Source organism: Delphinus delphis, chromosome 15 (genome assembly GCF_949987515.2).
Source record: "Delphinus delphis chromosome 15, mDelDel1.2, whole genome shotgun sequence".
Taxonomy (NCBI): Eukaryota; Metazoa; Chordata; class Mammalia; order Artiodactyla; family Delphinidae; genus Delphinus; species Delphinus delphis.
Window position 1 is genome coordinate 51,041,795 of NC_082697.1, and position 25,529 is coordinate 51,067,323.

Below are 25,529 nucleotides of genomic sequence, written 5' to 3' on the forward strand. Positions count from 1 at the left end.
AGTGGTTAGCATTCTTTGAGGATAAAGTATTATTACTTTGTGAGGATTGAAATAAATAGAAAATAAGAGTTGTTGGGAGGCAGTTGAGCCCAGTGGCCGAGAGCAGGGCGTCGGTGTTGGTCGGGACTGGTTTTGAGTCCTGTGCTATGTAACCTAGTAACTCTGTGACCAAGAATAACAAAGTCACTGAAGCCTTGGTTTCCTCATGTAAAGAATGGAAATGGTCGTAGTACCTATTGTTTGAGGCAAAATCCAATACACTGCTCTTAATATGCAGTAGTGGTTATTGATGTAGTATAATGTTGGATGTGGCTTGGTATGGGAGCCAGAGCAGTGTCTACCTTGGACCTGTCTTTGTGTCCCCTGAGGGTGAGAGTGTCTCACTCTCAGAGTGGGGTAGGCAAATAGCAATTTGCAGCAAAAGTCCTGAAGGGGATACCGGCATTTTGACCCAGCAATTACGTCTACTAAGAATTTACTAAGGGAAGAAGTAAGCGTGTGCCTGGATTGACATGCAGGGCCTTGTTCATGAGGTAGAAGTCTGGGAACCACTTCAGTGTCAGGAGGGAGCTTGATCAATACATGGATCTATAGACTCTAGGCTTCCTCCAGTGGGGTCCTCTGTAGTCCTTACAACTGAGGAAGGCAGCAATCAGATATCAGGGGAGCTAGACAGGGTACACGATGATACACTGGTAAGTGAAAACAGTGAGTATCAAAACAGCGGCAGCCTGGGCCTCCCCTGGTGGTGCAGTGGTTAAGAATCCGCCTGCCAAGGTAGGGGACACGGGTTTGATCCCTGGTCCGGGGAGATCCCACATGCCACAGAGCAACTAAGCCCGTGTACCACAACTACTGAGCCTGTGTGCCACAACTATTGAAGCCTGAGTGCCTAGAGCCCATGCTCCGCAACAGGAGAAGCCACCGCAATGAGAAGCCCGTGCACTGCTACGAAGAGTAGCCCCTGCTCGCCGTAACTAGAGAAAGCCCATGGGCAGCAACAAAGACCCAACGCAGCCAAAAATAAATAAATGAATAAATTAAAAAAAAAAAAACAGCGGGAGCCTTCTGAGGGATAGGGGTTACATTTGCCTTTTTATTAATTAATTAATTTTTGGCTGCATTGGGTCTGTTGCTGGGCATGGGCTTTCTCTAGTTGGGGTGAGCGGGGGCTACTCTCTGTTGCAGTGTGCAGGCTTCTCATTATGGTTGGTTTCTCTTTGTTGTGGAGCACGAGCTCTAGGCATGTGGGCTTCAGTAGTTGTGGCACGTGGGCTCAGTAGCTATGGCTCGCGGGCTCTAGAGCACAGGCTCAGTAGTTGTGGTGCACAGGCTTAGTTGTTCTGCGACGTGTGGAATCTTCCCGGACCAGGGATCGAACCTGTGTCCCCTGCATTGACAGGCAGATTCTTTTTTGCTTTTTTCCAACAAAAGGTTTCATATTTATTTCTGAGTTACACAGTGAACAGTGGTGAGGAAAGATCAAAAAAAGAGGAGAGGGCCATTCCATTTCTCCCATCAAACACAGGCAGCTGTTCCAGACACTAGTGATGTTCTGATACAGTAAGATGCAATTGACCTTGATAGCATACATGTGTGCCACCTCATATGTGAAGCTCCTTATAGACCCAGCTTGGTTCTTCTCCAATGTCTTTTCTTGGAGTTGTACCTGATTTTATTACCAGTTTTCATTCGAATCCATTGGGGAATGGGACGATTCTGCTTTTGTTTCTTGGCCAGGAATCGCTTGATCCTGAAAGTCTTGTGAGAAGACATGGCGAGGAGCAAATTCAACCACACATAGGATGGGGGATGAGAAAAGAGCAGCAGGCGGATTCTTAACCACTGTGCCACCAGGGAAGCCCTAGACATGAAAATTCCTTAATAAGAGTAAGCACCAAGTGAATGTTCGCAGCCATCAGTGCTAATCAACAATTAATTCTGGCCAGTGGGATGAAGGATTAATTTATCTTACGGTTACTTCTCTGTATTGTCTAAATCATTATTTTAAAAAATGAACATGTATTTCTTTTGGAAATAGAAAAAAAGTTATTTTAAAATATGCAAACCTTCAGGTAACAAGGCGATTCTAATTTTGTTTGAAACAACATCATCTTAGAACAAATTGAATGAATGTACTTAATGCCACTGAACTCCAAAATGGTTAAGGTGGTAAATTTTATGTGTATTTTACCACAATTTAAAAAAGCAACAATATCATCGTCATCAACAACAATAACAACTACCAAAAAATTCAACATCATCATCGTCAACAACAACAGCTCCAAAAAAATTTATAAGCAGAGTAGAAAGTTCTTAAGGTGTCCCTGGGACTATTAGCAGTGATGAGATGGGATTGTTTCCTGTCTTCTAGCTATGGCTTTAAAGTCTAGATTTCCTTCCGCGAACACTTCTTAGTTTTGCAACTAGTGAAGTTGCTCCTCTCGATGTTTTACTCAGAGCCCCGCTCCGGAGTCGAAGCTGCACGGTTGGAGTCCAGCCCCACTCCCGCCTCGGGGCCGACCCCAGCGAGCCTCAGTTTTCCTGTCTGGCAGCCGGGATGACAGCTCGCCCGGTTCCGCGCCCGGCCCCGCCCCGCGGCCCTGGGATTGGCTCGCGCGGAGCTCCCCCCAAACCCCCCGCGCCCGAGGCGGGGCCGAGCCTCTCCCGCCTGCCGGGCCCCAACCCGGAAATGCAGCTCGGAGGCGCCGGCGGGGCTGGCCAGGGCAGCGGCAGAGCGACGGCGAGTCTGGCCAATGGGCGCCGGCGGTGGCGGCGGCGTGGCGGAAGTCCCGCCTGGCGTCGCGCGGGGGCGGGGCGGCTCTGGGGGCGGCAGGCCGCGGGGCGGGCGCAGGATGCGGGCGGCCATTGCTGGGGCTCCGCTGCGGGGAGGAGGACGCTGAGGAGGCGCCGAGCCACGCAGCGCTGCGGGGGAGTCGCCGTGCAGGCGCGGGGCCCATGGCCAGGACCACCAGCCAGCTGGTGAGTGCGCGGCAGCCGCCCGGGTGCGCCGGCCCGTCACCGTGCCAAGCGCGGCGGTCGCCGGGGCCCGGCGGGGCGGCCCGCGGTCCCGGGGGCCGGGCGGCGCCTCACCTGCGGCGAGCGGCCGGACCTGGGACCCTGGGCGCCGTGGGGGCGCCGCTTGGCTGCTGCAGGAAGCCCTGGCCCGGGTGAGGCGGGCGCCGGCCCGGCGGGGGCGCTGACAGGCGCGCGGAGGGCGGGGGAGGCCGGGGAGGTGTCACCGGCCCGTCGCGGTGGAAGTGCTTGGAAAGTTTGTTTTCGGCGCGGCGCGGCCTGAGTCAGGCCTCCGGGGTTACCTTTCGTTCTTTCTGCAGAGGAACCGCCTCGGGCCTTCACCTGGGACGGGGTCCCAGTGCCTCCGCTCGCAGCGAAAGCGGGACGTGCGAGTTCTTGCTCGAAGCACCTGATGCTCGGGTCCCTCCGAATTCTCGGTTGGGGTGGAGTCTGATACACTCGATATGCTCCTTTCCCGGCCCGGTGGGGTGGGGTTTCGGTGCTTTTCATGCCTTGGGGCTCCGCTCCGGCACCGGCATTGGCGTGATGGGAAGCCTCCTCGAGGCCGGGCTTGAAACCACCACCGCGAGCAAGTGAGCCTGACCGGGCGGAGGGATTTTAGGGGGAAGGAAAGAGATAAAGCACTTGTTGGGTTAAATGTTTTGTTGCAAGTATCGTTAGTGTTTCTGTGTTTTCTCTCTGTTGCTAAAAGTATCCCTAGTGTTTTTATGTTTGCCCTCGGTTAAGTTCGGGAGTCTTGGGAAGATGGTTTAAGGATTTATACCTTGTATGCGAATGTGAAGAATGGAAGAATATCGAGACCGCTTGCAAAGTCTGGTTCAAAAGCCAAATCCCTTAAATGAGGGAAGACCCAAGAAATTTACATTACCCCTTATTTTCCACGGTAGCGGCTGTTAATCTTTCTGAGGGGTCATGGGCCCTTTTGAGAGTCTGACGCAAGATCTGAGTCCCCTCCTGAGAAAACGGCACGGCTTTACTGAATTTTGTAGTTACTTCAGGAGGCTCTTGATCCTTCTGGAGCTGGTCCATGGACTTGAGGTTGAGAACTCCGGTTTGTAGAGATGGGTGATACTCTGAAGTCTGAGAGGAGGAGGACCTGTTCAGTTGAGAAAAATGGTGAAAGACCAAGGGATGCCTTTGACTCTTGCGACATGTGTGGCTGTACCGCGGGGTGCCTGGGCTAACGCGCAAAAACACGAGTTAGGCTGCTTGGCGGACCTCAGTGGCGGCTGGGGCTGACAGTGATCGTGGAAGTTTGTAAGACGAACTTTCACACAGTGATGCTGTTGCAGTACAAGGTGTGCGCTCTGATGGCGTACAGGGGAAGAGGAAAAGAGCATTTCGTGTCATAGTCTTGGAGGCTCCATGTGATGGACACTTGACATCTGGAGTTTCTTTGCAGAAGGCAGCTTTTTAGTACAAAAAGACTGGAATCCAGTGAGAAAAAATGAATTACAGAACACAGGATGGACCTCCCCATCAGGAAGTGAGAGGAACTAGGCTTTTGTGTTTTCATCAGCTACATTTGTCCACATGTATGTGAGAATATGCTGTATTTCCCGTCAGTAACGGCAAAGATGCCCCCAGTAGTGGATTTTTCATCTGGGGACAGATAGATTTGCACTGTTCAAGTGAGTTTGCACCTGGATTTTTAAGGTGGCACTTTAGGAGAGGCCCCGTCCCAATTACTTTCCCTCTTCTTTACATGTGTACAGCCAGCGGGGGAGCAGTATGAGTTGAGAAGTCTGGAAATGGCCCAGCCCAGTTTGGTACTACGGTGAGCCAGAGGCTGTCAGAACCATTTATTGAGCACTTACTTCAAGGCAGGCACTTTGCAAGATAGCTCACACTGTGTTGCTTGACTTCTGTCAAAAGTGTTGTGAGATAGGTGTCGCTCCCATTTTACAGGTGCAGAAACTTCAGCTTCCACAGTGCAGAGAGGTTAAGTACCTGCCTAATACATAGAGTGCAGTTTGAACCCATGTCTGAGTGATGGCAGAGGCCTGGGTGCCACCCTGCCCCTCCTGGGAGGGGTGCCCTGAGGGAGGGTCGCAGCCCTCTGTCTGGGGAAGTCCTCAGTACCACTGCCCAGGACGTCTTCCTGGGGGTTGTGCGTGTCCTCGGACTGCTGTGTGGGAGGCAGGAGGGACATCTTCTCGTGGAAGGACAGCACACTTAGCTATTTCTTTGGGCAGATGGCTGAACTCTGTGACCCCTGGAGCCTGTTTCAGCCTCACACTGTCAGAAAGCAGCTGTTTGGAAAGAGTCTCTGGTCCCTCCTTATTTGAGGGCTGATATTCTGAATGGGTGAGGTTTGGAATCCTTGCTTCTTAAAAAATTGTGCAACGATTTTGTTAAAGGTAAAACTGTGATTAGGGAGAGTGGTTCCTTGCACACTCTAGGGTGGCTTTTGCAAGGGTGACTGCATCTGTGTGGGAAACCAGTGGGGAAGGCAGAGAACATGGAAAGAAGTGGGTTCTGATTTTCACACACCCTTTTGGGGAGCTTCTCATGTGGCCTCGTGCAGTGTGATGTATTTGTGACATCCCTACAGCACTTACTGAGCTGGGTCCAGAGGTGGCAAGGTGAGGTCCCTATACTAATAAAAGGTGGAAGTGTAGGTTTGTTCTACTCTTCTGACATGCGTTTTATAAGAAGGATCACAGCAGCAGCTTGTGGTGATATGGGACCTGAAAAGAGGCCTTGGGCAGCTCTTCAAAGCAGGACTTGGCCTCTAGGTTGCCCTTTTTTTTTTTTTTAAGATATGTAAGGTATATTTATATAATGATAAGTGTAATGGAGAACATACTACAGGATAATGGGTTACAATGACGGAGGTGGGGGGTGGGGTGGACTGGCGGTGGCACTTGAGACTTGAGTCGGTATACACAGTCTAGGCTGCCTTTAGCACACGTTTGCGGAGGAGGAAAAGGCAGCTCCTGGGTGGGTCCCCCTCTTCAATCTGTGCCCTTGTCTGCTGAGCCACCTAACGCGGGGTTTGGGTGCACGTAGGGCAAGTGTGTAATGAACTGGGAAGCGCTGCAGAAATGAGGGGGCGAACAAAGTTGGTCCCTTCTGAGTTGATGGTGTGAGGAGATCCTCCACTGGCCCTACACTTTGTCCCTTCCTGAGAAGTATCTTCTGTGGAAATGGACTTTGATGGAATCCCACGTGATACTTCACTTCTGTGACTATGGAGCAAGGAGCCACTGCTGAGGAACACTTGATGCAGAAATGACTCCCTCAGCAGGTGTGAGGGTTGGGGCCAACGTGTGCTTGCTCTGCGCCTGCCCTTGTGATGACAGCTGGCCATAGGGGTGTGGAGCAGTTGTTTTGAAGGCAGGTTCAAAGGGCAGATCACCGGGGAGGAAGTGCTGGTGTGGAAACTGTAAGTTTTGGACATGTGTTGTTAAGGCCTTTTCAGTAGTGCATTCTTCCGTAACTGGATTGCATTGTTGTTCACTGTGATACCAAACCCTTTAAAAAAAATAACTTGAATATTGAGAACCAGTTGTGTATCCAGTCTCTAGATGAAACAACAGGCAGAGGGCATTTTCTCAAGAGCAGTGGGGGACATGTTCTGATGATGATGTCTTAGAGGAGAAAGGCCTGTTGGGTTCATGGTGGTTCTTGGGTGGGGGGGTCTGTTTTCTGTGCTCGACGCTGGTTGCATTTATATAGTTGCATGAAGTCTGCTTCCATCATCTTGGTCTAGAAAATTTTCCTAATTTAAAATGGAATTTTATTATTTATTATTTGGCCACACCGCATGGCATGCGGGATCTTAGTTCCCCGACCAGGGATTGAACCCGTGCCCCCTGTAGTGGAAGTGCAGAGTCTTAACCATTGGACTGCCAGGGAAGTCCCTAAAATGGAATTTTTATCCCAAGAAATTCCAAGTTGTTTTGAATGTGTTAAGAGAGAGAGTTCATTATAAAGCGTTTACATTTGTGGGCTTCAGATCCCTTATCAGAGCAACTGATTCAGGTTTCTTTTTAAATAGTTGGATTACACATAGGCTCACAGAAGCGAGAACTGAACAGCACTGCAAACTCTGTGTGTGAAAAAGAGGGACAAATCTGACCTTAGCAGCTCATGACTGGGTGCATGGCCCACAGAAGAACAAACAAGTGTGGTTTCCATCTGTAATGTAGTTGAGGGGCCTGATGAAGGTGGGCACATAGTTCCTGGTGGCCTGGTGACCTCCTCTATCCTACAGATAGGATTGTGTGCCCTCTGTACCAGCCACTTGCAGCCTTCGAAATATTTAAAGATGTGGTTTGAAGGTATGTCTGGAGGTCCCTGTCTTCCGCCTGTTTATGGAGCTGGTGGCAGGTCTGCCCACACTGGAGAGGGCTGATGAGAGGCTGTGTGTGTGTCTCTCTCGGCAGTATTTCGGGCAGAATTCATCCGGGTAAAAGCTTATTTAACAATGAATTCATTGTTAAAGTCTCATTCTTCAACCTGTTTTTCTTTTTTGGAATTAATTTTACTGCAGCAGGAGTTGTATCTCAAAGTGACAGCCTAATATTGGATCCTGTCAAAGATGGTTGATAAGATTCGCTGGGAGGCTTGAAGTCGCATTGAAGTTCTCCTTAGTGCTTTGACCTGCAGTGGAAACCTGTGGGAAAAGGGGCTTGGAGTTAACTTTTCTATCTTCCCTCCCTGTTTCTGGAAGATTTGGGAAGACACGGGCTGCCGTGGACCTGGGAACTCTGCCCCGTCCAGGGGAAGAAGGTTTACCTTGCAGACCTTGCTCTTGCACCGGGTCTGAAATGCAGTCGGTTCTTGTGCTCGATGGTGGCGTGGCTGTGGACACCCTCCTGCAGTGAAGGAAGTAGTTATGTCTGGAGGGGGATGGCCGCACTGCGTGCTCATCACACACTGTCGCTTGTGGGGCTGAAAACATTGACACGCTTTCTTCCTAGTTTTCCCTTTCTTGGTGAGGAAGTGAGTTGCTGGTGGGGGTCCCCAAATTCCAATGCTCCTGTGACTTCCCCTGCTTTTCTTGGCTTGTCACTTAGCTCCTCCTCCGCGAGCGTCCCTCAGTTGCCCGTGCCATGTGGCCTCTCTTCCCAGCCTATAAAGCCCAGGACAGTGTCCAGGATGTTCTCGGCTGCCAGGTTCTCCTCTTTAGGCCCTTCCTCTTTGCCTGAAGAAATTCCCCTCAGTGGAAACACACTGGCCTCCCCACCCCCAGGCTGTGAAGCCTTTTCTGGCCAATCAGCTTCTTTGTGTCCCCTGCTACCGCCCTTTGGTCTGCATCAGCTTTTGTTATATATTCAATGTTCTGTTTCTCTAAAACAGGTTCTGTACCTTTTTATGTATATATCTTTCTAAACTTGGAGTCTAGATGGTTTCTGTTACTCTTTTTCACGCTTTCTCTTCATGGTTCTCATACCCGGCATATTTGTGACAAGCCTGTCTTACCATTTTTGCTATTTATTAACGAAGACATCTCTGAATCCTGCATGTGTATTCTGACTCCCTGTGTTCAGAGCTGTATGTGTTTGAGGGACGGAGGGTCTCATCATAAACTGTTTGTTGCTTAATATGAAAGCATTCCAAACTAGAAAGAAGTCCGATGGTTAAAAACATGGTCCCATGTACCATTTCTTCATTGTCTAAGGAAATATAATTCAAAAAGGGGATGGCTCTTTTTTCTCTCTATATATTATACCACCTACCCTTTTACCACCTTTCAACCCTTGAAAGGTTGTATTTGAAAGCCACTGGTTCCTTTTTATACTACAGTCCTTCTTGGGAAGTTTTGGTGATCAAATGTCAGGTTAAATCTGGATTAGTAAGTGTTAGTGTCAGGCATATAGTATTCTGGGCTGAGGCTCTCCAAGTCGGCACTGCTACCCTGCTGTGCCAACAGGCAGGGATGAGCCCTGCCATGGACCACTGTCCTCATGTGGTCAGACCCTGAGTATCTAACCTGTAGAAGAGCCAGTGTCGGCTTTGTGGACCCTGCAGGTGGGCCCTGAGGATCAGGATGACCCTAGCACATTCTCTGACCAGAAGCCAAGGTGCTTTCCCCTCATGACGGAAGCAGCCACCCTGCTCTGCGGTCCCTTTGGCACACCTCTCTTTGCTGCTTTGGGTAAGGTCAGAGACAGCTTTTCCCAGCTCTTGGCTTTGCTCTAATTTCTAAGAGCGTCCTGTCTTAAGAGGAGCACATGCTCTGTGGGTGTGTGCAGTGCCACAGCTGTGCCCCTGGCTGTGAGGGGCTCCACCTTCCTGAGATGGTTGTGCGGCTGGTGGTCCTGGGGGATCCCAACACTCAGTGTCTGAGAAGCCCACCTTGTCTTGGGTTTTCCTGCCATGCACCTGTGCACGGATATGGGGTGAACGAGTGTGAGTGAGAGAGCCACCAACCTAGGAGGAGGGCGGGAGTGGATGGGAACTTCAGACCTAAGTGTGTGCCAGCACTGGCCGTGAGCAGTGCTTCTCCTATGGGAAATGGTGGGAACAGCCCAGTCTTTGGGAAAATTGCCCGAATACTGGCTCTGCTCAGGCATGTTCTTAGGAAAGTCTGATCCGTAGCAGCTAGGCCCCGGGGAAGCAGGTAAGTTAGCAAGCCAGGAAGCTTGATAACTGCTCATTTCTGGGGTCCTGTCATTATTAACCGGCTTCCTTCCTAGAGGGTGAGCCCTTAGCCATTCTGCATTTTTCTGTCAGAGTGGCCTGTGGCTTAGCCTGGACTGGAGACTGAGAGAATAAACTGTTTCCTCAGTGCACAGTCTCAGAAGCTCAGCCCATACTACTCTCTTTTTCCATTGTTAACTCATTTTTTTCTTCCTGCAGTTTGGCATTTTTCTTTCATGGGTTTTTTTCATTGGTCAAAATTATAGTCTGCCGATTGTATGTACATAGTTGTTATTATCAGATAGACAGTTTTAAAATTGTGCATCTAAATATAGATTTTATTTGCGAATACATTTATTTTCATTCCTATAAAAACAAAACTCATACAATCTAAGTGCTTTTTTTTTTTTTTTTTTAAATCTTAGAAAACTCTTTTACCCAGAAGCACTGGCACTGAGCTTTGTGTTTCGGAGGGGGGTGGGTGGTGGGTGGGTGAGGATGGTCAGGTGGTGAGTTAGGAGAATAGACATCAACAGAACAGGGCTCCATGCTCATGCCCTGAAGGAATCCTTGGGTGAAAAGGACCTGATGTGCAGCTTAGTGGGTGGGGGGCAGCCTACGTGCGCGCTCTCACCCCTCTGTGACTCCCTTAACCATGGCCCCGCTTCAGGGGCTGAGGGGAAATGGTTAGCAGTGCGGCCAGAAGGGAGGGCAGTGCCCTGCCAGGAGTGGGTGGCCGGCCTTTGTAGGGCTGCTGCAGTGAAGAACACAGAAGAACCTGGCCCCGGGGTGCACCGAGCAGGGGGGCTTTCCTGGCAGGGGCAGCCGGGAGGACAGGGGAGCAGGGAAGTGGCTGACCGTGGAGGAAGTTCAAGGAGGGAGTGCCGTTTTGTGTGCTGGGAAGACCAGGTAGCTGTGCTTGCCTAGTGCTTTCTCGGGGAGACCTGCTGTGCTTTCAAACACGGATGTCTTTTGGACAGTGCATGATGAAGGTGGTGGTATTTGGAAATTTATACTGAATTTATTCAGTGTCAGGTTTTTTCCCTTCCTTTCAAGTGTATTATTTCCCTTTAGTAGCCCTGTATTTTTCAAATTAGTATTCAGTATGGACTCTGAGTCAAGTTGTTTTTTGTTGTTGTTGTTTTTGTTTTTGGCCACGCTGCACTGCTTGCCTGAGCAGGGACCGAACCCGTGCCCCCTGCAGTGGAATCGCAGAGTCCTAACCACTGGACCACCAGAGAATTCCCCTGAGTCAGGTTTTTTAATGACACAGGATGTTTTCAGATCCTTTAAGTTTGCTTGAAGCTATCAAAATAGCCTCCAAACAAACTTATTTTTAAAATAAACTTGAGGGACTTCCCTGGTGGTCCAGTGGGTAAGACTCCACGCTCCCAATGCAGGAGGCCCGGTTTCGATCCCTGGTCAGGGAACTAGATCCTGCATGTCACAACTAAGAGTCTGCATGCTGCGACTAAACGCGCCGCAACGAAGATTGCGCGTGCCGCAACTACGACCTGGAGCAGCCAAAATAAATAAATAAATATTAAAAAAATAAAATAAACTTGATTTTTGGAATAACTTTAGATACATAGAAAGGTTGCAAACACAACACAGAATTCCCATAATACCCATCATCCCACTTCCCCAATGTTAACATCTATACAACCCTGCCACATCTGTCAAAACTAAGACTTCAACATTGGTGCCACACTATTTACTGTACTGCAAACCTATTGGGATTTCCTCAGTTTCCCCCCAATGTCCTCTTCTGTTGCAGGGTCCCATCCAGGGTACCACATTGCATTTGGTTGTCGGGTCTCCTTGGTCTCCTCTGCTCTATGACAGTTTCTCAGTCTTTCCTTGTTTGTCATGAACTTGATGCTTTTGAAGAGTACTGGTCAGGTATTTCATAGACTGTCCCTCAGTTTGGGTTTGTCTGATGTCTTTCGTTGATGAAACTGGGGTTATGGACTCAGGAAGAATCCCAAGGAAGTTGGGTGCCCCTAGTGCATGTATCAGGAGTGCCTGATGTCCACATGACTTATCACTGGAAAGATGAAACAAGATTAGTTCTGATTGACTGGAATTAGGCCTATGGCCCTGCTCTGCTCTCTGATACTTGTTGTTTGTGTGTCATAGGATGACCACAGTATTTTTATTTTGGGAGGGACCTTCATGCTTACTCAGTTGGATCCTTCTGGTTTCCAGATGAAGACACTTGGGACTTGGTGGGCTTCTGACTTATGTACCAGGTCAGAGCTGGCATGGGGTCCAGGTGCCTGCCTGCTCTGGCCCCTTTATGCAGGCATGGACGCCCCCAGGACACTGTGCAGGTTCAGATATGTCCCCAGGTGCCGAGTGAACCTGAACCCACTGATAGAAACGCTTTCTAATCGGGGAAGGCCCGTGACCCTCCGGAGTATTTGGAAGCTGCTATTTGTGATCTAATTAGCATTTGCCGTGATCTGCTCAGGTCCTGTGTGCTCAGTCTCTTTGTGCTTTCTTTGCAGGTAGGAGGATAGATCTGTATCACCTGGTCCTTGTGAAAGTAGGTGGTTAGCTTTGGTATGTTCTCTAGCTTTTTTTCTTTCAAGTGAAGCTATGGTGTTGTTTACTGTCTAAAGGTCTTGAGTCACGGCCTGACTTGTGGGCTGTTACTTTGAGACTTTTAGATTGAAACAAGCACAGAGTTTGGAGTTTCTTCTAGCCCAGAACTCTGAAGATAGGCATATTCAGGAAAGTCATGAGTTTGGTTTGTTTTCCCACCCATCTATGGATTTGCCCCTCCAACGTCGTTTCCATATGACCACAGCAAAAACAAGACAGTTATGAAGGTAGGAATTTGTGGGAAGAAAGAGCAGGGCACTGATAAAAGGGCAAAGCACTATGAAGAAAATGACGGAGAGGCCTGAAGGCATTGAAGTCCCTCCCTAGGACTCTAGGAGTCTGGAGGCTGTTTACATGTTTGGGGTTGGCTAAGAGAAGGTGAAATAGAGACTGGACTGGCCTGGCCTGCTCTTCTTTCCTTCCTCCTCCTCTCTTTGTTTCTGGTAACTGAACTCTTAAGTTGGTGATTGGTGGAGGTGTGGATGAATGTCATGCTAGACAAAATAGATCTTTCTCTGCACACTGATGATGTTGTGAAGCTCTTCTGTGGGAGTTAGCGGTTAACAGTGGGACAAAGTCTCTCTCTGTCTCAGTTGGCCATTATTGTTCCCAATAAGAAACTTGTTATCCAGAATTTGCAGATAAAGGCCCAGGAAAGGAAAGCATCTGTTAAAGGAGCCTTTTCAGGTGTCAGGATAGGCATTGTTAGTTAGAAATAAGCTGGGTCTCTCTCCTTCCGTTGCAAAACCATGTAAGTTTACACTGCTGGAAGGGTGTTCCTGCCAGATGATGTTGATATGTATGGCCAGTGGCATTCTGGGGGCTGGTTTGTTTTTCTCCTATTTCAAAGAGAGAGGAGCTTCAGAGGATTAAAAAACAAAAGTCTGACCACATTAATCTGGCTTTTTTTTAAAAAAAAAACAGGATAATCTGTTAGGGTGATTAGAACAGTTATCCATATCACTGTGGTTGTATGTTTATGTGTGGGAAACACCAATGGAGGGTAAACAAAATCTAGGGCATTTTAAGGAAGTTCCAACAGGTCCGTTTGCTGCTCTCAAGGATCATGCACCTTGCTGGGGGAGGGGCACAAGCTGTGGGCCGGCAAGGACAGATTACAGTGCAGTCCCCACTGAGGTTGAAGGACACAGGAGGAGGAGAGGGCATGGCTGGTGGGTCAGTGTCAGCAAGGGGAACATAACGGGGCTGCTGAGGATCCCCAGCGCAGGAGAGGGGAAGGGGGGGCTGGAGGGGAGGGGTTGGGAGGGCTGGAACCCTAGAGAACGGTTCTCATTTCATTGGAAGTGCCCATGTGCTCTAGATTTTATTTCAGCCCTTGACCTTTCAGTCTTGGAGGCTGAGGGAGGTTTCCTTTAAGGAGCCGGGGTTGGAAGCTGGAGAGTGGGAAAGAGGAGCCCCAGGGTTCAGCTCCTCTGAGTAGAAGGGGAAACAGCTCAGTACCTGCTGGCCTCACCACATCACCTAACTTTCAAGATAAATTGCTTTGGATCAAGTTAGGTATCACTCAGATTCACAAACTAGATTGCAGGGGAAAAACGTTTGCTGAATGAGTTTAATTCCCAAGGAAAGATTCATATTTAAGTGGTATATAATTAATGTGACTTGAGCTTAGAAATTCAGTTTTTCTTAGTTGGCAAGTTTAATATGTTAAATTATTTTAGTAAAACAGAAGGCGAGAGCTTGTTGATATTATTGTTTTCTGACTAATAATAGATTTTACTGAAAAGCTTTTTCACTAAAGCTTTTAATGCATATTCTTTCTAGATTTCATCCAAGTTATTTGGCTGTGAAACAGAATCTTAAGTATATGGATTGGACTGTCTTTGAATTGCTTCTGTTTTTCTGATACTGCTCTAGGATGACAGGCTTTAAAAGCATAAATAGGATTTCCACACTGGGCCCCCAGTGGTAGTTAATGATTTCTTCCTCACACATAGGATCTGTATCTAAAAGATATTAATTTATTCATCTACTTATTAGCAAATACTTTTTATACATCGCACGTCTTTTCTGGATGAATTAACTGATGGACCTGGAAGGAAGTGCAGAAGGTCTCTGGGCCCCACGTGGTGTTACCAGTGTCTATTGAGGACTTAGTGGCCCCTGTGGTCGGTGCGCTGTTGATAAGGTCCCTCAGAGGCCTTCACTGCCTGGAGCCCCTGTGCTGCATCTGCTGACCCTCCTAGGTCAAATTTCATCCCTTGCAGCCATCAAGGTTAATAGGTACTGGGAACCAACTGGAAGATCTATCTTTTCTTCGCCCAGGGGTCATCGTTTCCTTTCTGTATTTAAAAAAAAAAAAATCAAATTGACCGTATATCTGAGACAGCTTTGTCTCCTGCTGTTTTTCACTGAGTGTTTTGCATGAGCCACTTCCAGTGGCTGTGTAGTACTCCTCTCTGTGGGTCAACCATGAGTAGCCATTGTCCTGTTGTGGACGTTTACACTGGCCATTTCCAGCTGTTGGGAGTAATTTCTTTCTTTCTTTTTTTTTTTCTCTCGGTACACGGGCCTCTCACTGTTGTGGCCTCTCCTGCTGCAGAGCACAGGCTCTGGACGCGCAGGCTCAGCAGCCATGGCTCACGGGCCCAGCCGCTCCGCGGCATGTGGGATCTTCCCGGACCAGGGCACGAACCCGTGTCCCCTGCATCGGCAGGCGGACTCTAAACCACTGCGCCACCAGGGAAGCCCGGAGTACTTTCTTAATGAATGTTTTCATAATATAAATCTTAGTATGAATTTGACTGAACTAGATTCAGTGTAGCAGAAATTGGCAAGTCAGAAGGACTTGAGCCTAAGATGTGATATGGAAGTGGTTACTGAATGCTTCCCAGGAAGGTCCTGCCAATTTGGGACCCTACTTTCTTGTTCCCTGGGTCACATGGAGTATCAGCATCAGACATACCCTCTACCAGCTGGGGAGGGTTGAGAGCGAGTTTGAATCTGGCTTCACTGTTGGGCTTTTGACTTTGGACAGGGACCTGATCTGTGCCTCAGTGCCTCCATCTGTAAAAAGGGATGCCAGTGGTCCTTACCCCCAAGAGTTGTTTTGAGGACTGTGATAATATGTGTGAAATGCTCAGAAGTGTGCGTGACAACAACAAGTGCTTAATAAAAGTTATTTTTAGAAGTAGAGAAAAATGGCAGTTCATTAAGTCCTTTTAAGCAATATTATTTACAGTTGTATCTATAAGGGGTGTATATTGAGAATTTAAAACAAACTTGCATGTGCCACCACCCTGTTTTAAACGTAGGATTTTACTAGGCTCTTAGAAGCCCTCTGAATGGTTCTGCTGATTGTAATCTCCTCCCTTCCAACCCAGAAGTCACCTGCATCCTGATGTTCATGTTAATCAAGTTAATGGCATGTAAAGTATACCTTTATGCAGTTCCAAAGTATCCAAGGAAGTTAGAAGAGCAAAGAAATCCTGTATTTCAGTGTTTCATAGTATGTTTGTGGTATGCACAAAGTTAATGTTGAAGGTACAGGTTTATTAGCAAAATTCAGACATTGTTTACTGAGTCTTGGGGTCTGTTAAGCCTGTGTACTAGACTTTAGGCGGCTGGCAGCTGTGACCTTGTGTTCTTCCACCTGCCTTTCGTTGGGTGAGAGGCTCCAAGGGGCTGCAGAAGAGAGTGGGAGGACAGATTAAGTGGTCACCCTCGGGGATCACCCACTAGACGCTTCTCCATCTCCTGGTGCACTTTCTCCAAGCTGCTCCATGGAACAATAGAAAGTCTTACTCGGGTCTTCATTTAAATCCAGTCAGCCATCCACCTGGAGCTCCTAAGTGTAGTTCCATGCTGGTTAGGATGAGCTGCATTTTGCTATGTGTCGAGTTGCACAAGAGCATTGGTGACCATTTGTGTCATGTGGGCCAGCCTCCCGGTCTGCCTGTGGTTGAAGGCTAATGTGGGTGGAGCATGTGGCGTGGTCTGTGTTACAAGCGCCCATGCCCCGCAATCCCCTCCCACCACTTTAGGCAGTAGCCATGCCTGGTCTGCCCTGTGAACACAAGACAGATGTATTTCACAAAGTGACTTTGAGCTCCTGTCTGTTGTGGGCACCCAGCAGCCCTCAAGGGGTGGGTCAGTGTTATACACCTCACTTCACAGAATAGTAAATTACGGCTCAGAGAGAGTGTGGCTTACGCGTAGTTACCCATGATTTCAGCTAAGTCACCTTGGGTCCTCGATTTTGCTCCTTCACTCTAGTTCTTCATGGTAGAGGTCTGGGGTTTGGGGAAGGTGGCAGTGGTTGCTGTCCCTGCCTCTGCCAGGTTTTCTGTGCTGGGCCTAGCTTTGTGGACTTTCTTGAGGTGAGAGAAGGTTCTTACCAGAATGTTCTTTGCCAGTGAGCACGACTGACTTGAGAGCAGTGTCCCTTTGGGGATGAGCTGGTCGGATTTTATGGCAGTCTACCACCCCCCTTTATGCAGGGGCCTAGAGGGAGGTGTTCCTCTGTGCGGTGTGTTGGCTGTACCAGTCGAGGGCCTTTCACAGCACACTCTGCCCAGGCAGCATTTAAAGGCAGCTTAGCCTTTTGAGTTTGAGATCCTTTCTCTTGCTGGCTGGAGTCTTAAGCTGCATGACAGCATCTTGACCATAGAAGGCCCTGATTTTGATCTTGATTCCTCTCCCAGTGTGTTAGGGAGCCCAGCCTTCCTGTATCATTTTGTCTGCCTCACAGTTAGAATTGGGCCTCCTAATTCAGTATATAGTTAATTCAGTTTACTCACAGATAAATATAGTATGTGGAAGGGGGATGGGCTTCATTTTGGTCTTGAAGAGCTTATTTTATCATCTGATGACCCTTGGTTGGGAAAACCTCTGTGTGTGTGTGTGTGTGTGTGTGTGTGTGTGTGTGTGTGTGTATGTGTGTTTGTCTTCTGTGTTATTTAATCATAAAACTGCTTATAGGGGCTTCCCTGGTGGCGCAGTGGTTAAGAATCCACCTGCCAATGCAGGGGACATGGGTTCAAGCCCTGGTCTGGGAAGATCCCACATGCCGCAAAGCAACTAAGCCCGTGCTCCACAACTACTGAGCCCTCATGCCACAACTACTGAAGCCAGCGCGCCTAGAGCCCGTGCTCTGCAACAGAAGAAGCCACCACAATGAGAAGCCCGTGCACCGCAACGAAGGGTAGCCCCCGCTCCCCACAACTAGAGAAAGCCCACGCAGAGCAACGAAGACCTAACATAGCCAAAAATAAATAAATAAAGTAAATAAATTTATTAAAAAACAAACAAACCAAACCAACTGTTTATAGCGTGCTCCCTTGGAGTCAGCTTGAGTGCTTTGTATAGATTAACTCATTAAATCCTCACAGCAAGCCTGGAAGGTCCTGTCCTCCTTATCCCTGACTATTAGGTGAAGTCTGAGCCACAGAGAGGTGACATAGTGTGTTCAAGGTCAGATGGCCGGTCAGGAGCAGAGCTGGGGTCCCAACCTGGCAGAGTACGAGTTCTCACAGTTTGGTGGTAACTTCTGTACTTGTACCTGTAACTTGTTTGTGGGAGGCAGCAGCTATTCATATGCAAAAGGTTTGGACAGTTTAGTAACTAATGATTAAGCATTTGCAGCTATTTATTCTTGTGACGTCAGATTCTTCCTCAGCAGGTTTGTAGGTAGAAATTTTAAACTCTTAAGAACCAAGACATGTTTAAAGCATCTAGTTGCAATTGCTCAAATACAGGGTGTGTAGGCCCCCAGGTTTGAATCCTTGGCTCTGGTGCGGAATGACAGGCTCCCTCCTCAGGATGAAAGACTGTTTCTCATCACACCAACCCTGAGTCTAGCTTCAAACTCCCAAGCTTGTTCTTCATATGAAATCCTTGCTTAATTTGCACTTTATCCTTTCTAAAGAGATAAAGACATAAAGAAAGATCCAGAGGGATCTGAGGAACATCAGTCAGCCCTTTTTCCCTGAAGTCAACTCCTCTGCTTCCTGGTGCTGACTCAGGGGCTGTTTGCTGTTTTCTTTTCTCCTTCTAGTCCCTAGGGCTCAAGTAAGATTGGGCTCCTGGTATCTGTTAGTAGAATGAATAGATAAATCACTTTTCATTGTAAAGTGTTTCAAACTATATTTCATAACAGAGGAGGAGAAACCATGAGTCTTCCATCCTAACACAACCTCTCTGAACCATTTTGGAGAAGAAATCATCTCTTCAGCTGAACCCTATCCCATGTTTAGACACAGCAGGAGCCTTGGGAAGCCACCCAGGCCACTGGCTGTGGCTGCTCCCCTACACACTTGCAGTGCCTTCTGAAACCTGCTGAGTTGTGTCCTCTCTCCACTTCCTCATCTGACCCTCGTAATACTGTCTTGCCACCAGGTAATTAAGGTCTGAGGTGCGCTTTACAAATATATGACTATGTATTTTAAAAATAAGGCTTCCATTTACCTGGCAGTAAACCTAAGGGTTAGTGAAGTTGTTGTCTGCAGCTTTGGAAGAGGTGAGGTGTCTAGTATAGGAGACTTGACGGAGGTAGAAAAGAAATCTGTGGGTCATTGTTTTCCTTTGCCCCAAATTCATTTGCATTTTAATCTATTTGTCAGTCAAATATTTGTCACAGGGCTTCCCTGGTGGCGCAGTGGTTGATAATCCACCTGCCAGTGCAGGGGACACGGGTTCGAGCCCTGGTCCGGGAAGATCCCACATGCCACAGAGCAACTAAGCCCATGAGCCACAACTATTGAGCCTGCACTCTAGAGCCATCGAGGCACAACTACTGAGGCCTGCATGCCTAGAGCCCGTGCTCTGCAACAAGAGGAGCCACCGCAATGAGAAGCCCGCGCAGCATAACGAAGAGTAGCCCCTGCTCGCCACAGCTAGAGAGAAGCCCACATGCAGCAACGAAGACCCAACGCAGCCAAAAATAGAAATAAATCAATAAATAAATTTATTTTAAAAAAAATATATATATATATATTTGTCACATTTAGCAGTTTTGAATGTTGGATACTGGATATTTTGATGTTCATATTTTCCTAAGCTCTCTAGTGGTTGAGCAATGTATTGCATAGTTAAATTGAACCTTGATGTGTTTTTGGTGGATACGAAAATGTAAGTCCATCGCAAATTAATTTTCCCTTGAGAGTTTCTACCTCTAAGAGGAGACTGCTGAACTTAACACTCAAAAAGTCAAAGAAGTTGAAAATCCTAAGTTTTTATATACAAATTGTTGTGAAACCAGTTGAAGTCTACAGAAAACGCCCAGTTTATGGACAGTATTTTTACAAGTTCATTTGGAAGTCAGTTGTTTAAGACTTGGGCTTGTCTTCCTGACAGAGATGCTCTTGCAGAAGGGTGTTGTGGTCCTGCTCTGGGGAGGCTGTGAGCACACAGGCGCCCTCCTGCTTACTCAGTCACGTGACACGGTGACAGGTGGAGGACGAGGTGCATGTTGAGTGCAGTTAGGGGGGTGTGACCCACTTTTCCAGAGACATCCCAGGTGTTGGATGTTCGTGGCGCTGGTTTTCCTGGCCAAGTTCAGTTGAGAACAGCCGTCCGTCCTTGTTCACAGTAGAGCTGAGCCACAGACATGGCTCCCACTTCATGCAGTTATGGAAGCTTGTTCTGACAGCCACACAGGAAGCAGGAGAGAGGAGCACAGGAGGAGTCCTGTCCTGTGGGGGGATTTAAACGATGCTGGTACTGGGAAGTGGGGGAGAAAGGGTGGGGGTTGGGGCCTGGCCTGGTCAGTGCGAGGCCTTGGCCACAGGGAGCTACTGGTGTGAAGCTGTTGGTGAGGCAGGCTGCAGCTCCCAGCCTTCTCTTGGGTGTGAGGTGCTTGCATTTGGGGTGCACCTGTGTGTGTAGGAAAGGCCAGCAGTCATGACTTGTGGTGACACAGTGCCTACAGGACCAGGTAGAGAGCTGTGTTCTTGAGAACTTGTGACCAGCTCCATTTTATTAGGGAGGGCGAGGATGGGGGACAGGGTACTGTTGCTTTAAATTTCTCCAGAGACTTAAATTTCAGAAGCTGTTGAGGAACCAGATTGTATTTACTTACCATAATTTTGGGTCACCAAATGGGTGGTAAGCTGATTGGGCTGTGCTGGGAGGGAGTGACTCTCCCAGGGCCCTGGGTTGCCTGGGCACACAGGGCTGCACTGCCTCTGCAGGGCCCCGGGCTGGAGGGCTGGAAGGAGCTCCTCGGGAGCCTGACCCCCGCCTCCACCCCTGGGCCACCGTATAGTGAGTGTCCTCCAGATCATGGCAGACCGTCTCAGAGTGCTGTTTATGCAGCTTAATTACCACCTCAAATGTGAAAAAAAATCAGCCCTTTAGAATAATAGCTGTAGTACAAATAAGCATTTGGGCTTTTCACACTGGAAGAGGGCTTTTTTCGTAGGTTTTTCATTTTATAATTGATGCTTTTAAAGTGCTTTAAAAGGTAATATTTCGACCATCATTTTAACTGCAGAAGTGAAACTGTTCATTAAAACATACCCATGCCAGCGACTTATGACTGCAGGAAGAGAAAGCATGAGCACAGAGTTGTCACTATGAACATCTCTCCATCAGTGAGGGCCCATGAGAGCTGGTCCTGCACTGAGGTACTTGGCTGGCGTGCTATGGCCGAGGCAGGAAGGAAATTGCGGAATTCCATGAAGGAGAAAGGCTGCCATGACAAGTCCCTGTGTCATCATGCCCATAAAGCTGGAGCAGAGCAGATGCTGCTGTGGCGCTTCCAGAGCGGCAGTGGTCTGGTGTTCAGCATCTTCAGCCCAGGTCTGATGAGGGACAGTACAGCCAGGGTTAGGCTGGCATCAGACTCTGGTTCAGGAGGCACCAGGACTCTTATGGCAAGTCCCATTGCTCAGGCTTCCACCCTTGTGGTTTGAGGTGCCCAGAAGTGACCCCAGGAGGAGTGTTTCAGGGACCCTGAGGTCCTGCCTGGCATCCAGAGGTTTTGTCTGGAGGTGGCCCGTCCAGAGGGCCAAGCTGGACTGTTGTGAGTCTAGAGCTCCTCCTGCCTTTGGGCCTTCTCATTGCCCAGTCCTCTCCTGGGAAGGCGTTCCCCACCTCCTTGGGTCTTTGTTCAGATGTCACCTTCCTAGTAAGGGTTTCTCTGATTATTTAAATTTGTACCACTCCCATCTTCCTTCCCTGCTGTATTTTTCTCACAGTTATTTATCACCATTTGGCACACTGTGTATTTTACCTGGCTTTTGTTTTTTGGGGGGAGTCTGTCTGCTCCTACTAGAATGTGGGCTTCTTGAGGGCATGGACTCAGTTTTGTTTTTCGCTGTATCTTCAGTGCCTAGAACAGTGCATGGCACATAGTAGGTGCTCAGTGAATATTTGTTGATGAAGTGGATAAAACAGCGTGGTCTTGAGGGTACTACTGCATTTACCTTAAATCACTGAAGCTGCTATGAAGTGCTGGTGGTGGCCCTGCCGTTTCTCATAAAGCATGTGGTGGAAAAGCAGATATGTGTGTATGTCTGTCTGTATTACATCATCTGTTATTGCCATTTCAAAAATCCGGAGTTCATTCTACACTTCACTTGGATGTTGATTTCAGAATGACTGGTTTTTCCTTCTGACTCATAAAGGCTGCTGAATCTGAATTTTGAATCTGAAACATTAGGGGAAAGTGAAATTTTGAAATGCGTGATGCATGATTAGCTATTATTATATTTCATATTTTGTATGTGAGTATTCCCCTTCCTGCCACTGCAGCACATCTAAGCCGCTGTCACCCTCCCCTGGACCTGCTGCAGCCCTCTGACCGCTCCCCCCCACCCCCCCAGCACCCTCTGCCAGCCCCTCCCCAACCTACGCTCCGGCCTCACAGCACTCATCCACTTCTGCCATGGCTGCCCTCACAGCTTTCATCTGCTAGTTCTGTAAATGATATTGGGTCTGTCACTGTGTTGGGATGTAGCTTCCTAGGGGTAGGGACCATGCCTGCCTTACAGCGAAGTCCCTGGACCTTCGCTAGCACAGCGGCCATGTTTGTTGAGTAACTGGGTTAAAAATGTGGTTAATTTACCTTTTTTGAGAAACACTGATGAGCAAAATGAGTGCATGTATTTTTATGACATAACAGAAAAGCATGGCTTTGGAGAATAGGGTGTACTTAACAGAAGTCACTCCACATCTAGTCACTCCAGAGCTGTCTGCGCTAGTGAGTTAAAGGTCTTGGCGCTCTCCTTGACCCTCCTGGGACTGTGTGCACTGCGCTGCGGGATGCACTATAAGCTGTGGCAAACAGCAAAATATGCCTGCTGTGTGTGGGGGGATGAAGGGGCGGAGAGGTTCCTGGGGGCAGTGGCGGAGTCCTGGGCATTTGAGGTGGAGGGGGATGGTGGTTGTGCTCTGGGGGTGAGGCCGGCAGGTGTATGTGTGTAGACATACAACATCCTCTTCCTGCCCCCTCTCAGCCTGGCCCCAGGGTCATGTTTCCACCTGCCAGCGTCTCCAGAGCACACACTCTGTTTCTCTCCTCTGACTGTAGTCAAGCCTTTTACTTCAGTGCCCACCAAACTGAAGCGGGCGTGGTTTAGCTTAGGCTCCAGAACATTCTGCACCTGTCCAGAGCATGCTGACAGTTTCAGCCAGCTACCAATGACAGAGAAAGACGGCTTACTAGTTTATGTTAATTTATACTGTTATGTTTAACATAAACATAACTAGGTTATGTTTAACATAAACATAACTAGGTTATGTTAATTTATAAGGTGGCATGTATCCCTTAAAGAGAGGCTTATCAGCCGCCTTCATACCTCTCATTGAAGTTGTGCTTTTGGGCTGGATGAACTTGCCAGGCATCTTGTAAAAGTAAGAGTTGGCATCAGGTGCATTAATGTTTACAGGTGGGAAAATCCTGTGCTCCAACCTTTACCGTGTGACAGGTTCTGGGAAGTATACAGGTAGCCTGGGCATCTTCCGTGGCGCTTATCATGGACGGGTGTCAGGGAGGACGTGAGCAGGTTTTATCCAGCACGATTTTCTACCTCCTACCTTGTCATTGCCCAGCCAGATGCTGCTCGGTGTCATAGGTCTGGAGGCAGGTCCAGCTCTGTTGAGACAGCATGTTGATTTTCAGCGCACCTTGTGGTTGATTTCTGCATGTCTACCAGAAATGGGCAGAGTTGCGAGTTGAGGGCTGCCGCCTGGTTGGTACCTGTGTGTGGGGTCGGCCCAGCTGAGGTCAGGAGCAAACCTGTATTTTCTAAGGGACAGTGCTCTCCTTTGAGGACCTGTTCTGGAGACCTTTTTTTTTTTTTTTTTTTCTTTAAATAACCATAGAAACTACTTTGATGAAAAGGAAAGAAAGCTCTCAGAAACATGTACTTGTCAACGAGTGTTTCACTAGACTTACCTTTCACTGTCTTTGGAGACCACTCTCCGTGGGCTGGACGGGTGTTCAGTTATCATTATGGAAGTTGGAGCTGAAGACCCTTTCCTCGGCAAGTATTCCTGAAGCCAGGATAAGCATTCTTCACTGTGCTGGGCCTTCCCAGGGTGTTTGACATCAGGGTCATCTGTCCCTGGAGTAGCCAGTTTGATGGTGTTTGTCACGCCAGGTCTTGCTTTCCGTGGCTGTGGATGCCTGCTGCCTGCAGGCCCTGCCTCCTCATCCTTGCTGCTCTTGGCTGTCACTTCCAGCACCTCCCCTCCCAGAGTTGAGCTTCTGCCCTCCGTGAAGAAGCAGTGGGTTGTCCCTCGCCTGTGCCAGAAACCTTCATGTGACACATACGTTGGCGCCTTTGCTAGAATTGTCATTGGGTCCAGAAGCATGTCTATGTAAAATTACATTTTTCCAGGTCCATGAGTCAACTCATCACGTTTTGCTATTTAAAAACTTCATGTTTGAGATTTTATTCAGTAGTTCACTTGTCAGTTTTGAATTAAAAGCAACATTTGCCACTGTTCTGTGCATCTCCGGTTGTCTTCTTGAGCCTCACTTGGCAGGAGGCTGGGCGCACAGGTGAACTTAGATGAGGTCGGTAAACAGGCCCACACTTGGTGGGACAGGTGCGGTGGGGGTGGGGCACGACAGAGACAGGCAGTGCTCTCCCCTCCCCTATCTCGTTGGGCAGCGATGGCCCCCGGTGGGCCTGTGAGCAGGCCTGTTGGAAGCAGTGCTGTAGTGCCTGGGACGGTGCTGTGTGAAGTGCTGGCTCTTTCTGCTTCCCCTCTCTCGGCGTGTGTCCCTTTGGGTCACACAGTCCTGCTGCTCCTCAGTCCCGGGCCTGAGGGTCTGCACTCGGAATGACCCTGCAGGCCCAGGGAGTGCTTACAGACACAGGCCCAGAGCTGTGTCTGGGAGCCCTGTGAGGTTCTTGGTGCTCCCTGGGCACAGCTCTCGGTCATCGTGCAGCTGGCCTGGCTGGTGAGGACAGTCCAGGCCTATCTTGGTTCTTGATGGGCTTCAGCCTGGTGACTGTGACCTCTTCCCCACTTACCACTGCCTTCGAGGACAGAAAGTTCCAGCTAATCTCCAAGGAAGTTATTGAATTTGATTACACTTCTGTTAAGATTGTATGCGTTGTTTATAGGGACAAATCATTAAGGTACTGACTGACCACAGAGCTTGGTCCAGCCCTTGGTACCTCTCATGAGATAGAGTGTTTATGAAATGCATAAGGCACACTTGACTTACTGCGACCCATAGAGCGTTCAAGAAAACAGCAGTTTGCCATAACTAAATGGTGTGTCTTGGACTCCCATTCCAGCTAGAGAGCCTGTACTGCTGGTCACGTTTTGTGCTGTGTGCCACATTTAAAAAGCCAGATTCTCGGGCTTCCCTGGTGGTGCAGTGGTTGAGAGTCCACCTGCCGATGCAGGGAACACGAGTTCGTGCCCCGGTCCGGGAAGATCCCACATGCCGCAGAGCGGCTGGGCCCGTGAGCCATGGCCGCTGAGCCTGCGCGTCCGGAGCCTGTGCTCCACAACGGGAGAGGCCACAACAGTGAGAGGCCCGCGTACCGCAAAAAAAAAAAAAAAAAAAAAAAAAAGTCAGATTCTCTTAGATATTTTTTACAAAGCCAATTAGTCATATTCTCCTAGTATTTCACTGATGCTATGCCTTGGGTTAATTCCTTCATATTTGTATACCTTACCTGAAGTGATAATGATCTTGACAGACAAATAAGTAAAAGAAGCTTGCCCTCTCCCAGCTGTGGTGCAGCTCCAGAGTTGGTGGTGGCTCCTTGGTTGGGAGCTGGCATGTGGTGTGTCTTCTGGGGTGACCCTGCCTGAGCTGGCCTTCCCGGGGCTGGCCTGCCTTGTGGAGCCGAGGTTTATATGGTCTT

The 25,529-nt window shown here is 48.7% G+C and overlaps 2 protein-coding genes across 3 annotated transcripts in view; one reads left to right on the plus strand and one right to left on the minus strand.

The window, feature by feature from the left end:
* Nucleotides 1-1,620: 1,620 nt before the first annotated feature.
* Nucleotides 1,621-1,872, minus strand: LOC132438730 (large ribosomal subunit protein eL39-like). The gene has a single exon (XM_060032998.1). It carries the CDS (start codon nucleotides 1,870-1,872, stop codon nucleotides 1,621-1,623), a length of 252 nt encoding a protein of 83 aa, XP_059888981.1.
* Nucleotides 1,873-2,866: 994 nt separating this feature from the next.
* The window catches only part of PDPK1 (3-phosphoinositide dependent protein kinase 1), a 71,374-nt gene continuing 48,711 nt past the window's right edge, over nucleotides 2,867-25,529 (plus strand). For both annotated transcript variants that reach the window (XM_060031561.1, XM_060031562.1), the window contains exon 1: nucleotides 2,867-2,982. In XM_060031561.1, the coding sequence (XP_059887544.1) occupies nucleotides 2,959-2,982 (24 nt within the window). In that variant the 5' untranslated portion in view covers nucleotides 2,867-2,958. The remainder of the gene's footprint in view (nucleotides 2,983-25,529) is intronic.